The 22540-nt window shown below is 32.4% G+C and overlaps 1 protein-coding gene across 5 annotated transcripts in view; it reads right to left on the bottom strand.

Moving 5' to 3' along the window:
- LOC110996449 (sorbin and SH3 domain-containing protein 1) overlaps positions 1-22540 on the bottom strand; it is a 114374-nt gene that overhangs the window by 69497 nt on the left and 22337 nt on the right. For 4 of the 5 annotated variants that reach the window (XM_045633105.1, XM_045633112.1, XM_045633108.1 and 1 more), the window contains 4 exons: positions 19778-19929; positions 17069-17124; positions 14527-15390; positions 2406-2486 (listed from right to left, as the gene is read on the bottom strand). In XM_045633105.1, the coding sequence (XP_045489061.1) occupies positions 2406-2486; positions 14527-15390; positions 17069-17124; positions 19778-19929 (1153 nt within the window). Of the gene's footprint in view, positions 1-2405; positions 2487-14526; positions 15391-17068; positions 17125-19777; positions 19930-20391; positions 20455-22540 lie in introns of those variants that run through there. The other variant, XM_045633119.1, reaches the window with a different exon arrangement.

Raw genomic sequence — 22540 nt, 5'->3', positions numbered from 1 at the left:
GACACGCGGCTTTCTGCATGTACATATTATATTGAAATATTTCTATGTAAACGGGTTTTATGTATCAGATTGATGTATTGGCTTAGACAGCTAACTTAAAACATAAATAAAATCTTGCTTACACAACCGTACAAGTAATTAATTACATATATTATAAAATAGCCTTAAATATATAATAAGAAATATTTTTTAAAAGTTAATTTTTTAAGTTAAGAATACTAAAAAACGGCGACAAGGTAATCTTTATTATTTTAATAAATAACAAAGATAGGTGTGATTTGCTAATTAGTCCATGACTCTGTTATCAATAACAATATGTCCTATAAGTCCAAAACCAAATTTTACATAAAATTAAGTATTGTTGTCGGAAATATTCTTTATACATTATATATGAATTCGGAAAGCAAATGAATAAAACTGCCACCCAAGGCCACCTGCATCGCCGAGCGTCAAAGGCTGAATTGCCGACCTGATGGACTTTCGCTGGTTTCTTAAAGGCTCATAGGTCGTTTCCATTTGTAAATACATCTACTGGCAGCTGGTCAAAGAGGTGGTGCGCGAAATGTTGGAATTTTGCATTAAAGTCCTAAGTAATACTCCCCCTCATAAAACAGTAGAAGATGCTGCAATAAGCAACATATCTACGCAAAGTCAAATGATTAAGCCTATTGGAATGAGCGGAGTCTTCGACGCTTCGAGCGCCCTGTGCTGGACGCCACCAGATGAATGGAGTTGGGATTAGGGAGCTTACGCCTACGAGCACAATATCCTGCTTGGGAGTATGTCTGGTCTATGCTGTATGGTTACATGCAATTATTGAATGGGTACTGTAAAATTAAATTATGATTTCAAGACAAATATTGGCGACTCGATTGGCGACTGGAAAGCGGACGAACTACGATTCATGACATAATCGCCGCATAGATCCGGACCGCTGTGCCAAAAACGCACGGCCGATAACTTCTGCTTGTTTTTTGGCAAACATTCAAAGGGTAATAAGGTAATTGTGCCGAATGCAACTTATCATATTTCAGTTGCACGCACACGATTTTAAGAAATCTAGCCTTGTACTTGCGTGTAAAATATACAGCCAATTTTATACTGCGTTCGCGTGCATCAATACTATTAAAAATATTATACGGTTTATAAATTGGTCGCAAGTAATTTGATAGGAACAAATCGACTTTTAAATTTATTTAACCAAGAGTATTCTGGTTATATAGGTTAAAATGAAAATTTTGAATGATATTAAAAATTGTAATGAATTAAGTGCAAGAGCTAATTTTTATTAGCCGGTCTCAAAAAAGAGCATTAGAAAAAGAAAATTGCATTGAGCAAATAAATATTTAGTGATAAAAATAAATAATTAAATCAGTGGCGCTACAACCTCTTTAGGTCTTGACCTCAGATTTCTGAATCTGTTTCATGATCATTTCTTTTAAATCTAATAGGCAAGTAGGTGATCAGCCTCCAGAGCCTGACACACGTCGTCGACTTTTTGGGTCTAAGACATGTCCGTTTCCTGACGATGTTTTCTTTCAACGTTCGAGCAAATGTTAAATGCGCAGATAGAAAGGAAGTCCTTAGGTGTGCAGCCGGGGATCAAACCTACGACTTCAGGTATGAGAGTCGCACGCTGAAGCCATTAGGAAAACTTAGTCTTTGATAGTCCATATAAAAAAAGACTCACCTAAATTAGTATTTAAATAAATTATACTATTGCGCCGTATTAATTATTAAGTTAACTGAAACCCAATCTCGAATCCGTTTAATTTGAAAAGGTCTGAATCGTTTTTGTGGAGATCGTTAGTGAGTACTAAATCCGGCTTAGCTTTAAAAGTGTGACATAAAATTACTCCGTATTTAGATTAACGAGCTTCGTCAAGGTAACGTGTAGATTATATTACGACCTCTATAGGGTTACTTTAACGGGTATTTTGGGGAAAAGTTTGGAGTTTGTCTATTAGTATTGGCTTTTATCAACATAACTTTTACACATTTAAAGAAAAACACTTTTTTACGGATTATAGTTATGTATTTAAACTTATAATTATTTAGACATAATTTTAAATTTAACCGACGTTTCGCGTGCTTTACAGCGTTCTTATGCATAAATAACAATAATCCGTAAAAAAGTGTTTTTCTTTAAGTTTGACTATTGTTTAAAATAATTATAATTTATTTATTGCTAATTGTTTGTCTTTAAAACTGTATTTTTAAATTTAGTTTTAGTAGTAAGTAGTCGTTGATGTGTCTATAGAAAATTTAAAAATCGAATTACTCAGTGCGGATTATCAATTCATGTTAAATCAAATAAATCAATCTTCCCCACGACGTCCAAAGCATGAAAAAATCGTCAGTTTTTCGTAATTATACTCATTATTTATATTAAAATGTCTACTTACGTTTACTGGTCGGACTCGGAGTAAGTGTAGAACTGGGTGACTTCAGTGGAGGTTTAGAAACGTCAACTAGCTGTTCATCAACTGAAAAAGAAACATATAGCTTAAGTAAGCCTATATATACTGACGTCATAAATGTCTTATAAAATCAAAGGTATAACTTTTCACTTTAAAAGTATTTGACAACTGTCTCTAAATTTAAGAAGCCAATGCACTGGAATTCGCAAGTTTGTTCAAAAGTGAATTTTTGATGTGATGGAGCCGACTTGCTTTAACCCAAGAGATTTTAAAAGAAAACTCAAGACGATAACTAAATACATGCACGATTTTTTGCCGTGTACTAAAACAAACCAAGATAGTAAACAAAGTGGTGAAGATAAGTCTACGTAGTTAAAACTGCGTCCCCTATAAAGGAGTCAGTATGTGTTTTAAACTACATACTATTTTAATAATAATGCGAGATCACTCAATCTGTGCACATTAAATTTGTGATGCTTGAATATGTTGTTTTTTTTAAATTGCCATTTATAAAAACGATTTAGAAAAAGGTTCAGTAAAATTATATATTTTCAAATTCTTCTCCTTACAATAGAAAATATGGCATGTTTGTATTACATATGATATATTTCCTAAATAATATCATTAAGAATAATGTGCCATAGCTAATAGTGGAATATTTTTTTAATCATTCTGTTGTTACTAACAAACATAACCGAACTTCTGTCGTCTTCATAATATAAGTATACACCCAGGTTGTATAATAAAAATAAATTTAACACAAATGTGTATTCTCCCTAACCTGCGTTCGTAACTTCGATATGTATGTGCATTATGCTCATAAAGCGCCAACGAAAAGTGAATAAAGTGTAAATTTGTATCATTCGAGGAAAGGGAAAAAGGAGTTGTTCGCAAACAATAAATTATACCACAGCCGACACTCGCGCCTTCTGTGTTTGTTTGACATCTACTACAGTCGACGAGTCGTTAATATACTGGAGAATAAATATTAGGAAACAAAAAAACATAAGCGTCGAATTGTAATAAAATGCAGATTCCTTTTAAGCCATTTAAAGTGAAAATATTATTCAATATCTGTAAAGTAGATAAGTAATTTATATTGCGTTCATTAAACTTATAGTAGACAGCTGACAGAACCTAAGTTTAGTCTAGTTTGATCCACGTTCTAGCTGTTGACCACGCGACTTTATTCGTTGAAACACAGATTTGATACACAGACACAATGAAATCTCTCGTCTCGGTTAGAACGTGTAGTAGGCACAATAGGTGTATGAGGATATAGAAAGAAGAATTACAATTGGTCAAGGAAACAGATAACAAAATCTGAGAGCATGATATCTCTAGCGCTGTTTTTTTAAAAAGCACATATTAATCAACTTAGCGTCAACTTATACTTAGTACTGTAGCTTACTACAGCAGAGACTTTTCAAACAGTTTTAGGATTTCCACGAGTTACTTTCGTAGATAGATAAGACAGTTTTTCATGTTTCAAAAGTTGGATTGGAACACTGGAGGTGTAATTTTGGTGCCTGAATATAAATACAATTAGATATCTAGAATTAGTCTAGCTATTCAAAGGGGGAACGCAGCCAGTATCTTCGGAACCTTGCCTAAAGGGACTCCTTTTAATAATATTTTTTAATAATTAAATTTTAAGGTTAGTTATTAGATATATTTTTATGTATTATGTTATTTGTTTTGAATTGTATGTAAATAAATAAAGGTTTTATTAGTAATCTATAAACTTAAATGTTGATATGGAAGTAAGAAATCCTTCTCATAATCAAATATTCCCAGTAACCCTAAAAATTCATTCCAAGCGTGATGTAGTAATTGTAATTGATCGAATTCGTTTCCGTTCAGTGTTATTGTTCTTATTTATAACTAACACAATACACGTACACCTGTGTTTCTGTGTATTGTTAAGATTATAATAATAAAATAATGTTAACGGGCACTATGTAGTGATATAAATGGGTGGTCTTATGTAATAAACTTTTAAAATATTTAAAAGAAATAGTCGTACAAAAGCCAGTAATAACAAGATAATTATAAAAAAAACTTTAATTTGCTTACGTAACTGTAGTTGAGCATAAAATATGTCAAAGCAAGCAATACTTAAGGTATTATTATTTTAAGAGTTAAGTTTAGTTAAGTTCTCTAAATTATTTTACAGAAATATATAATAAAATCATAATATTTTTATTAATTGTTACATTATAAAACCGTTGTGGTTTGTATAAATGTTACTATAGCAGTCTTGCTTAGGAACACTACAAATACATATAAAAGTAATTTTTCAAACAAACTTTTTGTAATAACTGACTGGGTCGTCCATTTATTTGCCGCGGTAGCAAATACCACAACGTTATCTCGCCACATATATGTACGTTGTTAGTATTTCTAGTGTTACATATGTGTTTTGTTTTTTGTACATTTATATGCACTTTTTGTACTTTACCCTCAGTTGCTGTTTCTTTTCTTTCCATACCAGTATTGCCTGGTAAGAAGAACCCCTGTTGTCTAATAACGTAATTATTTTCATTTTTTTCGACGCAACTAGAATTGGATATGCCATACACTTCGCAGGGATCCCAATCATATTCCCAAGTAGGCGCTTGATTGGAACCCGCAAGGAAAGCGGACGCGTGGCCGTCCTAAGAAAGCCTGGCGCCGTACAGTTTGGAGCGAGGTGAAATACGAGGCTCAATACCAAACGCGATGGAGACTCAATGTGGACGCCGTCTGCCCCAGGGGTTACAGGGCATTTAGTTAAGTCTAGTAAAGTAAGTCAACCTATTTCTATATGTATGGTTAAGATAAGGAACGTGTAAATTAATAAATGTTACAATATTGATTACTTAAACAAAATTGAATTTGTTTGCAACATCTAAAGATTTCATCAAACTATCTGGATGGTCCTTGACAAAACGTCGAGTTTATTTTTCGAGTAGGTACCCCGATTGATGTTGGAAATCGATTGAAACTTCTCAACTCGAATAAGATTAAATTATCCGTCAAAGGATTACAAATTAATCGGATTACTCAAATATATACGAAATCCAGATGACCATGACTTTAACAGATAACAAATAACAGATAACTAGATATAGAAAAAAGCCTTAGTTATGAGCTAAATAAGTGGTTCTTAACCCAATTAACAATCGATTAGTAAACCACAATTTAAATGTACCTTTAAACATGTGGTTCAAATAGGGTTAATGTTCCACGTTTACAAATAACATAGCAATCTTTAAATTAGTTATTTTCCAAGGTCCTAGATTCAAGCCTCACACACAAAATGACACCTTATTACTAGACATTACGCACGCCAACCGTTATAACATGCCTTCAGATAATTCGAAAATATGCTTTCTGACCAGAGAGGTGGCGTTTGACCATAAACATAACCGAACTTTCTCACCTTTAACTATACTTCCACATATTAAAAACCACTTGTGCAATTACACTAAACCACGGGTCAGGTCAACCTCACTAACAGAGGGGCACTGTCACAGTGATCCTCTACAATGGAACCCGAATGTGGAGTACAATAAAATAGCCGCTTTGTACGTTGATTACGACATGCGACACTAAGCACGAACCGACAATCATGTTATATAGGATTCAAATCTGTACTTTTTAGATTTCATTTAAAAAAAATTAGAAACTGAAGCAGTGTCAAAGGTCTTGACTACGTACGGTACGCAGTCAACTGCTAATAATTATGCTAAATAGGTCTATATAGGAATTATATAAGTGATTTTTTTTATTTTTAAAAAACGAATGAAAATGTTGGTTAAGTTACGCAGTTGTTTTACATCTAATAAAAAATATCTTTGTATAACTTATAATAAAGAGACTGCGGGGATTTATGTGCTTAAAAATGTTAAAAGCGTGGTAGCTCATGTAAGAGGTTGTAAGTTACGTGGCTCCAATCAAATTATCCACAATTTAAATGGTACCTTGGTCAGACAACATCCTAGCCACTGATCAAAGTAATTGATTTTTAAAAACAACTTCGAGCCAATTATCGGTGTCAAAACTTCACAATTAATATTTGATACAAATTACAGATTTTTCATGGTAGTGAGAATTTTATTGTTTAATTAAATGTTTAACGGCCGCCAACACATTCGTGAGCCTTTTGGCAATAAAAGTGTCCCTGTCCTGGTATATTGCCTCAAAAAAAGTTTAAAGTAAGAATTTTTAACTTATTTTTAATGTAAATAATTACAATAATGGTAGTATACTGTGATACGTACATATACTACCGGTAATTCGTGAAAAAACATCATTTCACTAAACGTTTTCCTTATTGTATTGTTCCGTAATATATATAGAAGGAATATGTGAGTAATGTAAAAATCTGCAATAGCAATTATTGCATTAAAATGTACTACAAATAAATACGTAAATGGTGTTGTGGCTCAGCGATATATTGTCATATAACTGCGCCAAGGTGCGGCATGTCAATTTGTCAGTACAAAATGCGAATGGTGGCGTCAGCTTTAAGCTCATCCATCATTTACATTCTAGGCATTCAAAAACATCCATTAAGCTATCAAAACTAACACGTAGGCTTTCTGTAATTTATCAACTGTTACGTTCATTTATTATATTTTATGGATATCCTGAAATATTACTGTAAATTGAAAGTAGTCAATAATTTTCTGTGAATTTTCTTATAGACTGTAACTTTAGGTTGACGTTTTAAATGCTTTGCAGTAGTCGTGTTTAGGAAGTAACGTCAAGGGGACTGATAACAACATTTCAAATAATTCTAGTAACATGTTGCCATATTACCTTCAATTATTTTAATGTGTAGTATTCGAGTATATCAAAGACTAGAAAATATAACAACGATGCAGTTTTATCACGTACCAAAATCATATTTTTATAACTATCCACAAGTTTAAGTACACTTTTTAATTAAAAACAAATATGTTTGTATTGGAGCTGTTTTTTTTTAAATAATTTAAATGTTTCTCCCGGCGATGTCGAGGTAAAATACGAAATCTCAACCGTATCACCACGATCTCATCGTTCAGCAACTGAGCGTTTTATACAGTTTTTTGCCGTATACCACTACTATATGGAACACCTCTCCTTCGATTTTTTTAAACAGAAGTAGAACTTATTGGGATTTGGATATTGTATTCGGGTAGTGGCCTGAGTAATTTTAAATAAAGCACTGTCAAGTGCCTATCTCCTACCATATCCGCTGTTTGGTTGGTAATTTTTTTCTTCTTAACAAAAATTTCCGTTTTTTTTAACATTTTGTGTTTATCTAAATTGTCATACATTTTAAATAAAAGATTTTGTATCATTAACCACAGATTCAATATTATGTATTATGTGGTAAACTTAAATAAATACATTAAATAACGAACTTACAAACAAAAGAAGAAAGTGTTACACTAGACAAATTTCTTGTCCTGAAGGAAACTAAAAGTACATCTAGTAACAAAAAACTATTTTTAAAGTTTGTATAAAATCATGAATAATGTTTATGTTCCTCTAGTAACAGTGATTTTTAAACACAGCTCTCAAATAATATACAAATGTACAAATAATATATAATTACAAATGTATTGAGAACCGTATACACATCACGCAAATATTTGATATAAATGCAATTCAATGAAGCAAATTTCACAACAACATATTTAATTCTCGTGGGAAGAGCTTTGTACGCCATTTCCTCGCAATTCTCAAACTCGCAAACATTTCTTTCCAATCGTAAAGTATGAGAAGGTCAATCAAGGTCACTCGTCAAAATTCTAAACTTAAATTATGGGTGGCCTTCGTCTAGGGGTGGGAATTCGAAAACCGGGTGGATGACAATGTAAAACAAAAGACGAAACGAAACGACGAACATCCTTTGATTACGATCGGTCAACAGCGGCTCTAGTTCAACAGGCGTAGACAAGCGACATGATCTGTCATTCTCTGGTGTTCTGATTGAAAGGAACCTCATAACGCAATTTGATGAGCTATGCGATGTTAAGGATCGAGGCCGTTACGATTATTGCATTACATATCTAACGCATTGTTCTCTATATATTGTAGGGATCCGTTCTGGATATAACTTTATAAGTCGTCAAAATACCTGTTCATGCGGTGACGGAAAACATTTTTTTTTATAGAACAGGGAACAAACGGGCCGAAGGCTCACCTGATGTTAAGTGACCGCCGCCCATGGACACTCTCGATGCTAGAGGGCTCGCGAGTGCGTTGCCGGCCTTTTAAGAATCAGTACGCTCTTTTCTTGAAGGACCCTAAGTCGAATTGGTTCGGAAATACTTCACACATAGCGGAGACGTCAAATACCCAAAATTTTACGGTGTACTATCACCGTTAGTTATTAGTAAGTGGGTGCTCTTTTCTAGAATGGTTTTCTTTACGCAAATACCTACAAGGAAAATGATAAACAGATAACTCTAGCGTTAGAGCGTCATGTAGTAGAGGCAACCAGATCAGTACCAAACTTACTCATATTGTTCATAAAAATGGTAATGGAAAGTAGGTCATACAATTAGGTCGTTTTTCAATAGATTGCAGCAATAAGATGAGACCGGATGGAGAATAAAGGTTTTACAGCGCAGTGGGGTGCGTCTACGCATTATTTTGACAGCCACAGTTCCGCCTTTTTCATAGCAAATATACGCTTCAGTGAGTTAGAATAAATGTGATCTACCAATACATTGCCTGAATATAATTGACAAATAAGTGGTTTTGAATAGTAATTTTTTATACCAGTTTTGAAAGTATTTATTATTAAAGAAAATAAAATTTATATACACTATGATATGATATGAAAATGTATGTATTAATAATTTTATGACGTAAAGGGACATGGAGAGGTTAATAGGGATAAATACGTAAGCAGATTTACTGCCGTTTATACCCCATCCTTCATCTTGTCAGCAAAAGAAAGAAAATCTTTCAAAAATATTAGTACATCAAGTGGGGGGTAGTGTGCAACCCAAGTATACTCCTAGAACTGGGTTTCTTAGTACCTATGGGATATGTGTGACGACGAAGGCTTAGGTTTTTGGCGATACCAAGGGCAAGAACCAGTCTGTTGCACAGATCCCCGTTATCCAGGACGTACGCCTACTGAATGCTGTCACCGACTTTATCGATATATTTTTATATTCGCAGAGAGAATTCACAGTAGCGATATTGTGATAATATTCTCAATGTGGGTGTCAAAGGTGTTTAATATTGCACCTTATTATACTTTATTAAATGTTTCTCGACATTATCGTATTGGCATATTCTGTAAGGATAATGTATTTATGTAATAAATAAATAAACGTAAATTTTGTGCGAATCCTCGAAAATTCATTTGTCTTTCAAGCATAGACAATTTGTGGGTAATATGTGTAATAAGTAAATAATTACTGTTGACGTAACCACCAAATAAGAAAAAATACATGACGGCCCCATATTCAAAAAAATTGCTCATGTTTGTTTGGTGTCATCCGATCCACTGACCATTTCTGTAGGTCAGCGGCGCCTATCTTAGGATATTTAGATATTTATTTTTTCTCAATGCAGAGAAGAAATATAGAAGTAAGTAAAGTAGAAATTGAGAAGAAAGAAATATAGAAGAAAGAAAGAGAACGAGACTGGCTGCCCACAACACAGGCAATCCTAGTGTGGGGGCCAGTGCCATAAAGTAAAGTTACTTTATCGAAACATTCCTGTATATTGTGTCTAATATTTGAGAGAAGAAATAAAGATTATTAAGAAGAAATATGTAACTATTTTTTTAAATTTTCCTCATCGCAATGATTAAACCATAATTATTTAGTTATTGCCAGCCAGTTATTGCACTACAGACGCATCGTTTTATTGAAATGTTTCATACAAATCCTATATTTGCAGAGTAATATGAGAAAATAGAATGTAAACTGCGGTGTACATTTCAAAGCAACATAGTACGCGTCCGTTGACCCAATACAAATAAATCGTTGGCCCATTATGTCCATATTCGCATGCACATTGTGAGATATTTAATGCAGTTAAGTAATTGGAGTTCTTATATTTCATATTGAATTGAAGATAGAGAAATAGAATAAAAATATCTTTGTCTGCAATAATGGCGCATTTTCATGTTGTCTGTCTGTCTGTCTGTCATGTTGTGAGCTGAAGCAGAACAAATTAGCAAAAGGAAACGTAAAATTTAAAAAATAAAATGAACCATTTAAATCAATACATACTTTTTTCTTAATTACTTCGAATTATATATAATTAATTATTTCTAATATTAAAAATTAATTATACAAATGAATTATCATCATACCACCACGACATCCATTCTAAAAATTGTATATATTACTAAAGATTCAATATTTTTATGTTCTATTTACTAACGTGTAATCTATAATGCACGTAAAGAAGTCCTCAATAAAGAGAAGAATATAACAAAAACTTTATCCCAAATGTTTCACCGAGATTGAAGGGTCTATTTATCATATTTTTGCGTATAACCTTATTATAAGTTACGCAAAATGTTGCTACGGCGACCGATAATGTATCTTGATCCTTTCATACATATTATATGATTATTATAATATACAGTGTATGTCGTTATGAGAAATATACCTAGATAAATTAGTTTTTCATTAAAGATGTTAAACTTTTTTAGGATTTGTAATCGAAGTTAAAAAAATATAGGTTCTTTGTGTTATTGTATTTTTTAATTATGCATAGTGCAGTTGATGTTATAGGTCATAAAGGTACACGTAACTAAACAATCGGTTTAATAGATGCGAAATTCTCTTTACTACGCAAATATTAATTTAAAATATAACGTACTGTAAAAAATGACTAAACATAGTTTATAGTAATACCTCTTAAGACAAATATCTACGGACGAACTTTTCTGTAGGCGTAATCTGTTGCAACACCAAAATTACTTACCTTTCGCTTGTTTGACTGAGTTTGCTTTCTTCACACTCCTTTTTATACTGCATGTTAATCGTTCAATTGCTTTAAGTATTTTTTTACTAACTTTATTAATTGTTCTTCGCTTCGGATCGTTATATTTCGTTCGAAAACCTTCCACAATTTTATCACAACCGGAATCAGAACTATCATCAGTTTCAGAACTCGAACCGTCCGATATATTACGAAAAATATACGGACTACTCGCGAAACAGGGGGAGTTCATTTTACAAAGCAAATAATTAAGATATGCAATTGGTTATAAAGTCTTGGGGACAATGAGGGAACTGAGAGGTTATTTCGCTTACAGGACGTCTTTGGAGCGTGACACCGCTCCCTTTGACAAGCCCAAGACCTTGGTCTTGTTCTTCTAATAATTATCTATTATTACTAAAAGCAATGAATTATATGTTTTTGTCATTTTTATATCATCTTCGGTTTATACGAGAATTTGTGTTTACACATTTTATTAAAGCTTTTTTAAGTGATGTGTCTCTCGTCTGTGATTGACCACATTTGATGAATAGCACGATATATCGTGTATATAAATAAATTTTAATAAAATTTTAACAGATTCGAACAGTAGCATGGAGAGAGTTCAGAGGAATTGTACAGGCTTATACCAGATTAATAGCTGAGTTTTATCATCAGACAAATGTTTTTTGTCTACTTAAGAAAAATTTCAAGTATTTTATATTGTATATACTATAAATTGTATTTTTTTGTAACAGTTATACATACCTAAATTTTCATACATTTTATACGATACGAGAAATCGTAACATAATGTACCGTGGATTTAGTACTACAATGTATGAGATTTTAAACTTTAATAGGTATATATATATAAAATAAAAAGATACAATCCTATGTTAACAGAATGATTTATTGTTAAGAATGAAGGAAAAGTTTAATGTGTATTTTGATACTCTCTTGGCTATTAATAATAATCCTCGGTGAAAATATTGACACACCTGTTTTCTGCTGTTTAGAGAACCAGATGGTACCTACTTCGGATATTAACAATGCCGCTGTCGATTAAAACCCACTGGTTCGTATAACAATATCTTTATATTATGTATATAATAGAAAATTGTAAATACTAGTAATATATTTTTATTATTAAATTAATAAAATTTATTGCAAATCTTATTAAATCTTTACTGATCTATTTAAGAATTTAAATCTATAGAAAAAATAATTAGTTATCATGTTCTAAAATAAGCAAGACGTTGTTCCATTTCGAAACAAATAAAAATAACCGATTACTAATTGTTACAAATACGTTTCCTCTGGGAGATAATGTAAACTTTTATTTGACAATGTGCCAAAATGTAGATATAAAAAGTAGGTGAATGGTGTATTGAATTTGATTACATTTACAGATCAATGAGCTATAGAGAACTTTTTATATTAAAGATTGTTTGACAAAATAATACAAAGCCCCCCCCCCCCTATTCTATGCAAATCGCTTTAAAAAATTGGTTTGGCATTATAAGTCCAAAAACACATTTTTTACCATTAAAAAATTAACCCATTTAAAAATCTAAATTATTAAAAGGTATTTAATTATTTATTTGTAATTTCGTGTCCAAATCCGCAAAACTATCATTCGTTTGTAAAATATTTAAAAAATCAATAATTTACTCTTAAAATTAAAAATCTGAGAAAACGAGCTATTAGCGGATAAAACCTTAAAATACACAATCCCTTGTAGCCCTGTCATTTAAATTTAAATGTTAGTTTCGTTTATGCTAAAAGTTATTTGGATTTCCATTATCCTTTTTAACCGCAAAGTGAAAATGGAAAGGACGGGACAAAGCTGTTAAGCGAAGATATTTATTATTAACATTAAGAGGTATTTACGAATACAAAATAACATTGATTATTAAATTACAGATATAATGTGTTTTTATCAAACTGGCCTTTATTTTTTTCTATGACGCCGCAATTGCTAAAAGGCACTCATAGCGTACGTAAACAACGTAGTAATGCAAATCAGCTTAAAGACATTATAACACATCTCTGTACTTTTCATTAAAAATATCAAATATAAAATAAATGTATATATATGTAATTTATAGGAAAGATATGAATTATGACAATATATAATGGCAACATTCTTATCGTTATTTAGATGAATTTAGGAGTACAATTTAGTACTTCAAGTTTATATTTTACTTGTGTTACATTAATTTTAGCTTCTCACCAAGCATCGTAAAAAGTATTTTTTATGCCAAATTATTATGATTATTAAGTGTAAAATTCATGAACAAATGAACAAGATTTCCTATTTAAAATTATATTCGTTGAATACATGTAAACATTCTAAAATTAAAATTTTAAATTAAACCAAAATAGAAACGGAAGCGTTAAAACATACTTTGCATACCCCAGTAATTTTGTCTAAATAGTTCATAGTTCGTTTGAGAAAATCCGCAGGTAGCGGCAACTTCATGCATTTTCATACGATATTATGAAGGTTTTAACTTTTACAAAACAAGTTTCGTAATCACAGTCGCGCTCAGCCCTCTTCAGACTGAAACATTTCACGTTGGTGACTTAGCTTCAAGAGGTTTAAGTAAGGAGGTACTCTATAAACTAAAGCGAACGTAACAGTATTTTAAAATAACATTTCTTACTTACTTTAATAACTTACTTCACAGGCTCCTTAAACTAAAGTGTAAGACAATTTCAAAATTAGATTTGGTTATCTTTTTACTATTCATGGACGATTTTATATGCAAAATGTTATACGATTGTCATGAAAAATAGCTAAAATATATTTTTGTTTTTAATTTATTACGTTAAATGATGTGGACTGCAAGCATTGCTCTACTAAATCAAGCAGGCATATAATTTACGACAGTTTAGATTTTCATTATCCATGGTATGAGGTATCTACGTATATAATATTGTATAATTCAAGTCAGTACCTTTAGGACTATTTTTATATAAAATATCAGAGTGATAGACATAGAAATAAATAAATTAAATTAATAAAACATCGTAAAGCTGAAGAAGGGTTGGCATGTACAATAGCCACCATGCGAAAACATTTTCATGATAACTTTAAGCAAGGCAGTATACCATATGATATAAACCACGTTTTTTAAGGAAAATAACAGTGTTAGAATTAATACACTCACCTTGTGGCTTGAAGTGATTTCTCGGCGACTTGTAAATAACTGAAGAACTTAATCGTCTTTCCACATTACCACCATTCTTATTAAACTCGTTATAATTCTCAAGAGTTGGAGTAATTATGTACTCATTTTGACCACTGTTTCTCAAGTCACTAACCTTCGAGTGGTTTTTTAAATGTTGCAAACCGTTTGATTTATTGATCGCATCACTAGAACCATTCAAGACTATTTTCTTTATCGTCTTTACTTCTTCTATTTCACTGATTTTCTCTTCTATTACCGAATGTTTGGTGATTTCTTCTTTTGAATAGAAGTCTGTGTCACTTTTAGAATTTAACATAGTGTGTGCATGAGTTTCATTTGCTTCGGGTCGATGATACTTTTCAAAAGGGTCACTGTTGCGTTTCGTCTCAAATGGATTTTTTGTACTGTCTTGCGCTGCCGATTGTGAATTATTTTCACTGTAATACTTATTAGTTTCTCTTGTAATCGGTATATTTACAGATCTTGTCTCAAATATTTGCGAGTCACTTGATTCTGATGAATTGGGTAACGTCGATTTAAACTCATATTTTGATTCTTTAAATTTGTTAATTGAGTTATTTCTATCTAATGTAGAAAATCTACCGTTTGGTATCGGTAACCTGGAAGCACTTGTACAATTTAAAGGTAATGTGGTGTAAAAGGGGTTTGTTGGGTGAATCTTAGGTGGTTCTTGAGCGATTGAGGTATATGATGTAGGCGGAGAGCTAAGCGATCTTAATGGCGGGGCTGTGGGCCTGTGTTGTGGAGGTCTGATAGTGGCGTAAACAGGAGCTTGTAAGACTGCTATACCGTTGTTAAGATCAGCCATTAGTTGTGACGGTCCTGTAATAAAAGAAGACTGTTGTAAAAAACCGACTGAAAATTTGATAATCAAATTAGATTGTATGGGGTACGTAAAAAGTTGTTTAACATTAATTGATAATACATTAACCTTACAATAAGATTAAGATACAATTTAAAATTTAAACTCTTAAACCAACTGTAGGTATTTATCAACCATAGTTTATTATGGGGGGGTTACACAACTGTTGTTTGACAGCGTTTATTTCATGACATTAAATACTATTAGCGGTACATATAAAAGACTGGCCTAGTAGCTTCAGCGTGCGACTATCGTACCTGAAGTCGTAGATACGATCCCTGGCTGTACAGCTATGGAATTTCTTTCTCTTCATTCACATTCATTCTTCATACATTCGCTCCAACGGTGAAGGAAAACTTCTTGAGGAAACCCTCATACCTTAGACCCAAAACGTCGACGTCGTACATCAGGCGCAGGAGGCTGATCATCTATTCGCTTAGATTAACAAATGATCGTGAAACAGATACAGAAATCTGAGGCCTAGACCTAAAAGGTTGTAGCGCCACTGATTTATTTTATTTTAATGTTACGTTATAATATATCCGTAGCTTAGCTCATTTTGATGTGTTAATTGAACGACACAGAGTCCTTTCCATAATTGGTGTTGTTTTTATGACGCCTAATATCCCAAGGAATTATTAGAGTTTTGTCTCATTATGATTGCTAAATATTATATTTTTTAATAAAGCCATTCAATGGTATTGTTTTTTGATAAGTTATTTAAAATTAAATACATGCTAGATTAGAGAATTTATATTTATGGAAATAAGGAGATCATACATAGCAAATGTACCCGACATTCTTGTACAAGCGAGTGAACACTAGTACACAATAAAGCTTAAATCCTAAAGATGAAAGTTTGAAATAATATTTCCTAGAGCACTTCCATTCGCATATCGGCTTATGTACGCTTTTAGAAAATGGAATATGCCATACAAATACCTCCACCTAGATTTCTATTCATCAATTGAATGACTAGATAGAAGTATGAGACTGATCATATTCATAATTTTTTAACTATAAACAAATCATACAAATAAGAAAAAACTTTGAAATTCGAAATTTACAGTACATATCATTAACAATGCAATCAATCAAAATTTTTCTTTATATTGGTGCCTTAATACTGATAAATATCATTTTAAATATACATTTACGGGTTTTTACAAACTGGAAAAACCTCTGACATTACTTTTAATCACCAAGTATTTTTTTAATAAACTACTGTATGGAGCAACCATTACACTACCTGGCATACATGTAATGTAGCAATAGAACTTGTAAGTTATATAAGTAATAATTATTTATAAAGATCAGTTGGTTAAGTTTTTGTTAATGCGGCATCAGCGACTTATATTAAGTAAGTAATAGTTTTTCCTCTGTACTTAGTGGTTAATATGAAACAAAGGGTTTACGATCGGTTATTGTCAACCGATAATCTCTTACCTAACAATTACCAACAAAACAGACCCAGAAATGTCCTCAGCCGTAATAGTTACGTGAATTTAAATAAAAGTATTTTTTGTGCATAATGTTGGCAGAATTATGTAAAATTACTCCAAGTGAATAAGGATGAGCTTCAAAACATTTTTTCCCTACTAGATGCTCAAGTTTCAAAAGACAAATAAGCTAACTTACTTTTCAAGTCCCCAGCCTTCCCGATGGATCTTCTTCGAGGTGACATCTCCTTGTCTCTGACAACAAGAAAACTTAGATTAGAACTTGAGCAGGGAGCAGTGTAATATAACTTTTCTTTAATGACTAAGCTGTTTTCAACCATGCTTCAATTCCTACATTGAATCGTTTTTATCACCACATACTATGCATACAGATATAAAGACATTTAATAATATCAACAAATTCAGTAGATATAAAAGTAACGCTTTAGCTATTCAACGGGGGAACGCTGCCAGTATCTTCGGAACCTTGCCTAAAGGGACTCCTTTTAATAATATATTTTAATTATTAAATTTTAAGGTTAGTTATTAGGTATATTTTTATGTATTATGTTAAAGTAACGTCTTATGCTTTAACGCAAACAGAAGTAAAAAATTAACTTTAGATTGGGCACCGAAATACAAGAATTAGCTGTGGTAAATTTAAAACATTTTTACCTTCAAAGTTAAAACACTGATTATTTCTCGAGGAATGGAACGATAGGTTCAATACATATCAAGTTACTAACTTCACACCATTGAATCAAAACTATAAACCGAGTGCTTTATTTTCATGTTTCATCGGTAAAATGAATTTCATTTAGTAATGTCATCAAATTCAGTAGATGTAAAAGTAATATCTTACGCACGTTTTTACATTGGGAATTTTATATTGGGAACCGAAACTAAGCAAAACCGAAGAACTAGCTGTAAATTTAAAACATATTTACCTTCGTAGTTAATACACTGATTATTATTTCTCAAGGAATAGACCGATAGGTTCAATACATATCAAGTTACTCACTTCACACCATTGAATCAAAACTACAAACCGATTTGCATGTCTCATCGGTAAAATGAATTACATCTCATTTAATATGCCTGATGGTTCATGTCTGATGTCCTAGTCTCGTGAAATGGCGAAGAGTGATCGGATTAGAGTCAATCCTCTCCGGGTTAGTACGTGTGTGGAATATGAGAGAAAACAGGTAACATTTTTTAGTTTCCAATCTCGTGATGCAAGAAAACAATGTTTGGTTCATACCAAGGATAAAGGATAGGATCATTCCAAGGGTATCAATATATAGTGTAATATTATAAATTTCATTAGTGGTATCTTTGATCAAATTTATTAAAAACCTATAATAAAATAACTTTTAAGACTATAAAAGTATTCATTCGGGACCAAGAAATGGACGCTTAGTATTGTTTGTGCTTCATTTTTTTTCGGAAATAATTAGACCGATTAATTACATATACAAATTGTAGCTCAGGTGGATTAAACTTCCAAAACACAATATAATAATAATAGTTCCCCTGCGATCGAATGATAGTCTACATGCCTATAATAAAAAACAATGCTACGGTAATTCATACCAAAATGCATTATTTCTGCCCCAGTCCACTTACAAATTTGGTATTTATTTCAGTATGAAATAATAGAAAAGTAAATAAATTCATACAATGAGATTCAAAAGGGCAAACATTGTAGAACTTATCGCATAATATGAATAAAATCTAAGCTCAGCATGTAATATGTATGTTTGCATCTGCAAAAGCACGTAGCATTCAGTGCTCTTGGGTACAATGTAGATTTCGCAGACTAGAATACCTAAATGTGTTGTTAACATAAGAGTTAAATTTTGGCCATTAACTATTATACCTGTGATCTACTGTGTTTTCTTCCTTGTAAAGATATACTAACACTATAATATATACAAATATTATAAAAAGGAGTGATTTTTTGTCTGTACCGAATAAACCAAAAACTGATTAACCGATTTCTAAAATACTTTCACTCATGGTGAAAGTATTTTAGAAATTGTTTGTTGTTTAATTATCCCTTAATCCCGTGCGATATTCTGAGTCAAGCACTGCTGCTACTCTTTTTACTTGGTTTTCGCGCGGGTATTAAAATATTTTAATAATCTATATTTTCATATATAAGTTTTAAAATTTAGAGCCGTTATTAAATTCTACTCAGTAGCAATGTGAGAGAAAGTAACAATTAAAATTTAGGGTGTGTTAGTTACGATTCTGACTTATATGTGTTTCCCGGGCGCTTAAACTCGGCGATAACTGTAAATGTTGGTTTGCCTGGGTTCATGGCACAGACAGGGTGTTTTTATTACCAAAAACACCAATGTAAGAGATGCAGAATTGAAATTCATAAGAGTTGACAGGACTAATAACAGCCATTAACGATCATACATCAAAAAAGGTGTTAACGAATACGTCTAAAGTGCTAATCGAATTTTGGTTCGAGCTATACTCAGACTTAAGCCGATCGGCTAATGTGAAAGTGCAAAGATCTTAGCAAACTTTTACCGAACTTTTTATATCCATAAACGAAAACATATTTAACTATAAAGAACTAATAAATTTAGCACTTATACTTTTTCACTAGTTATATTATTTTTTTGTCATTTAAATTGCCTAGTCTGTCAACTGTTTTGCTACAAAGCTTATTGTAATACATGTTATAAAATTTTATTATTGACTCTCAACTAACGCTCAAATACGTTGATAATTAATTCTTAAAAGGCCGGCAACGCACTCGCGAGCCCTGTAGCATCGAGAGTGTCCATGGGCGGCGGTATCACTTAACATCAGGTGAGCCTCTTGCCCACTTTTCTATAAAAATAAAAAAGTGATAGAGCCATAACACTATTTGAATAATTTAAACACTCACTCATTCAGTCCTAATCTCATGCTAGGCCCGGCAGATCTCAGCATGGCATGAGCTTCTGAATTAGTCATGTTCTTAGTGGACTGGCCATTGATTGAGGTGATTACATCACCCTCACGAATTCCGCTGAGAGATGCTTTTCGACCCGGATTCACCTGGAATTAAAAATAAAATAGCTAATTAGTTAGATTACTTGAAGGGGTGGGTTTATTATTTGTGTTAGGGTTGAAAAGTGACGATGCAAATGAAGAATCATTCACCCTCCATGCACTTCGATTGTGGAAACATCGATTTATTTAAAACAACATACAATTATAATATATATTATATGGTTTATGATTGTTAGTGACTCTAAGTATAATAATGCATACTAGTTAACATTTCTAAGTGTTACTCAATATTTAATCGAGTTGTGAATTTGTTGCGTATATTATTTTTGAGAAATCTTACTGAAATAATTTTTTCAAGACTCTCTTCTGAGACTTCTTCTGCTTAGGAATGGTCAGAAATATAGAATACGTGCCCGTGAAAATGTAATGATTTAGTGACAGCAGTTTATATTATGTTTTTAACTTTACACTTAGGCATTCTCAATAAGTTTTCATCAAGTTACAAACCGCATTTGTCTCACGCCGGCGCGCAGCCGGTGAACAAAACTTCAACATGTTTCCCGGAAATCTCCGACCAGCCCTAACATAATCCCCACACTACATCACTTTATTCTGTATATAATTCACGAATCAAACAATATTAAATTAATCTATCACCATCAATATAATTAATATAATACACAGTTTTTTGATAGTGTTTGTAAAAACATTTCTAACACATCTTTAAGTTTAATGTTACGTAACACGGAATGCTATAACTTCCCTTCCCGCACGAGTCAGGGGTTATACTAAGTTAAGGTAAATGTTAAAGCCAATTTCATCAAACATTATATGGACATTATTCGAATATGCATGCGCCGTGAGGACGTGGCTATTGTGTTGAGGGTCGTCACTTGCTTCGAATATTAATCTTGTCCACGGCAAATCGTGCTTTGGTAGCGTTCTAATAAAGCCAATGAACTTTGTATGGTGATATTTCTATAAAAATAAATTAACTTATAAAGAAGTGAATAAGGATTTAGTCCCAATAATAATAATATAAATTGAATAATAATACTTATTATCCAGACATTAATTGATTCTACTGAAATGGGGTCTTATAATTTTAAATTTAGCTTATTTTTATCCAAACGTGGTCGTCGTGTCGTTATCTATATTTAAGTATAGAAAACAAACATATTATTACGTCGATACTCGTGATTATTTGAGAGGTGCAGCATTCTTCTACGATTAGCTACCTTGGGGTCGTTGCATGTTTTTTTCTGTGTGCGTTTGTAATTCTTGCATAATCGTATAATTGTACGGTAAAGAAAATACACCGTGAGGAAACCAGCAAGCTTGAGACTATAAAAATCGGCAACGACTCAGGCTTTTCACATGCCTATTAAGAAAAAATATAAAAAAACGTGTGGCATTCGGGGACTGCCGCGGTAAATTTTTTCATCAACTTATGCAATTAGAATTATTTATTTATGCAGTATTGTTTTCTTTTATCAGTTCAAGTTTTTTACTTGATATTAATTCAATCTACCACTCTACCAGACTCAGACTAACACGCCTATATTATAGTCTGTCTAAATTTAAAGCTTACCGGCTGCATCGGCCGCGCTTACGCTACGTTACCGATCTAGCCAGAGAGATGTGAATACGCGTATATGGATTCTGTCCCACTCTAACTCATCTCCACTACGTCACCGATCACGCTAGACCGATGTGAGAAGCAATATGCGTTCTGTCACGCTCTAACGGGTATTGGGCCGCACCTATGTAATCGTGTGTTAGGTTTTTGTTTTGTTACGGAATTTCTTGATTGGGTCGCTGTGATCAAAGCCCGCGATAACATCTAAGCAGTAGCTTAAAACTCATACACATTTATTTGTATTGTAACATAAAGATCCTTAATGTTATTATTTTATTAATTCAAGTTAAAACTGTACTGCGATAAAACTGTATCTCGGCTTTATAATGCTCATTGCAGTGATCGTGCGTGTTACGAGCACTTAGCTCTAGTGATAACCGCATAATCATTTACATACATGCCTTAATTTTCATACATTTGTACGTGATTTTCAGTATTATGCGGTAAGGAAATGCATATAATTTCGTTTGTAAATTTCATAGTCTTACGCAGGGGTTGCCCAGAATAAGTAAGGAAAGATTTTTTAGAAAAATATTTTTAATATCTCAATCTAATATCTCTAGTATTGGATGTAGGACTGGAGCGTAAGAACAATGAAATGTATAAATTAATAGTTAATATTACTGGTCTAAGGACTAGAGTATAAATCGCCCTTTGTTCTTGTTTTTGCCTTTATTTTTGGACACGATTAGTCCTACATATAGTGAAAAAGTCCTAATTTTATTATTAAGCTATTATAAAGTTAGTATTGTCCTTAATTAACATAGCCATTACACATTTGAACAAAACACTTTTTTACTGGATAGAAGCTATGTTAACATCAAAGTTTTTTCTTTAAATCATATTAAGTTCTTCAAGGCAGAAACGAAAACGTTTCGAAATATTTCTGAATCGTATGAGAATTGAGGGTAATTTTATGCAGAAATTTTTAGAGGCAATGAATATCGAAGGAAGCTTAAGGAAATAAAAGGTCTTCAAGTTATCTAAGAGTCTGTAAGATAGTGTAGATAAGTGCAG

The sequence above is a fragment of the Pieris rapae genome, chromosome 2, assembly GCF_905147795.1.
Source record: "Pieris rapae chromosome 2, ilPieRapa1.1, whole genome shotgun sequence".
Taxonomy (NCBI): Eukaryota; Metazoa; Arthropoda; class Insecta; order Lepidoptera; family Pieridae; genus Pieris; species Pieris rapae.
This window is presented reverse-complemented; position numbering and strand designations above follow the sequence as displayed.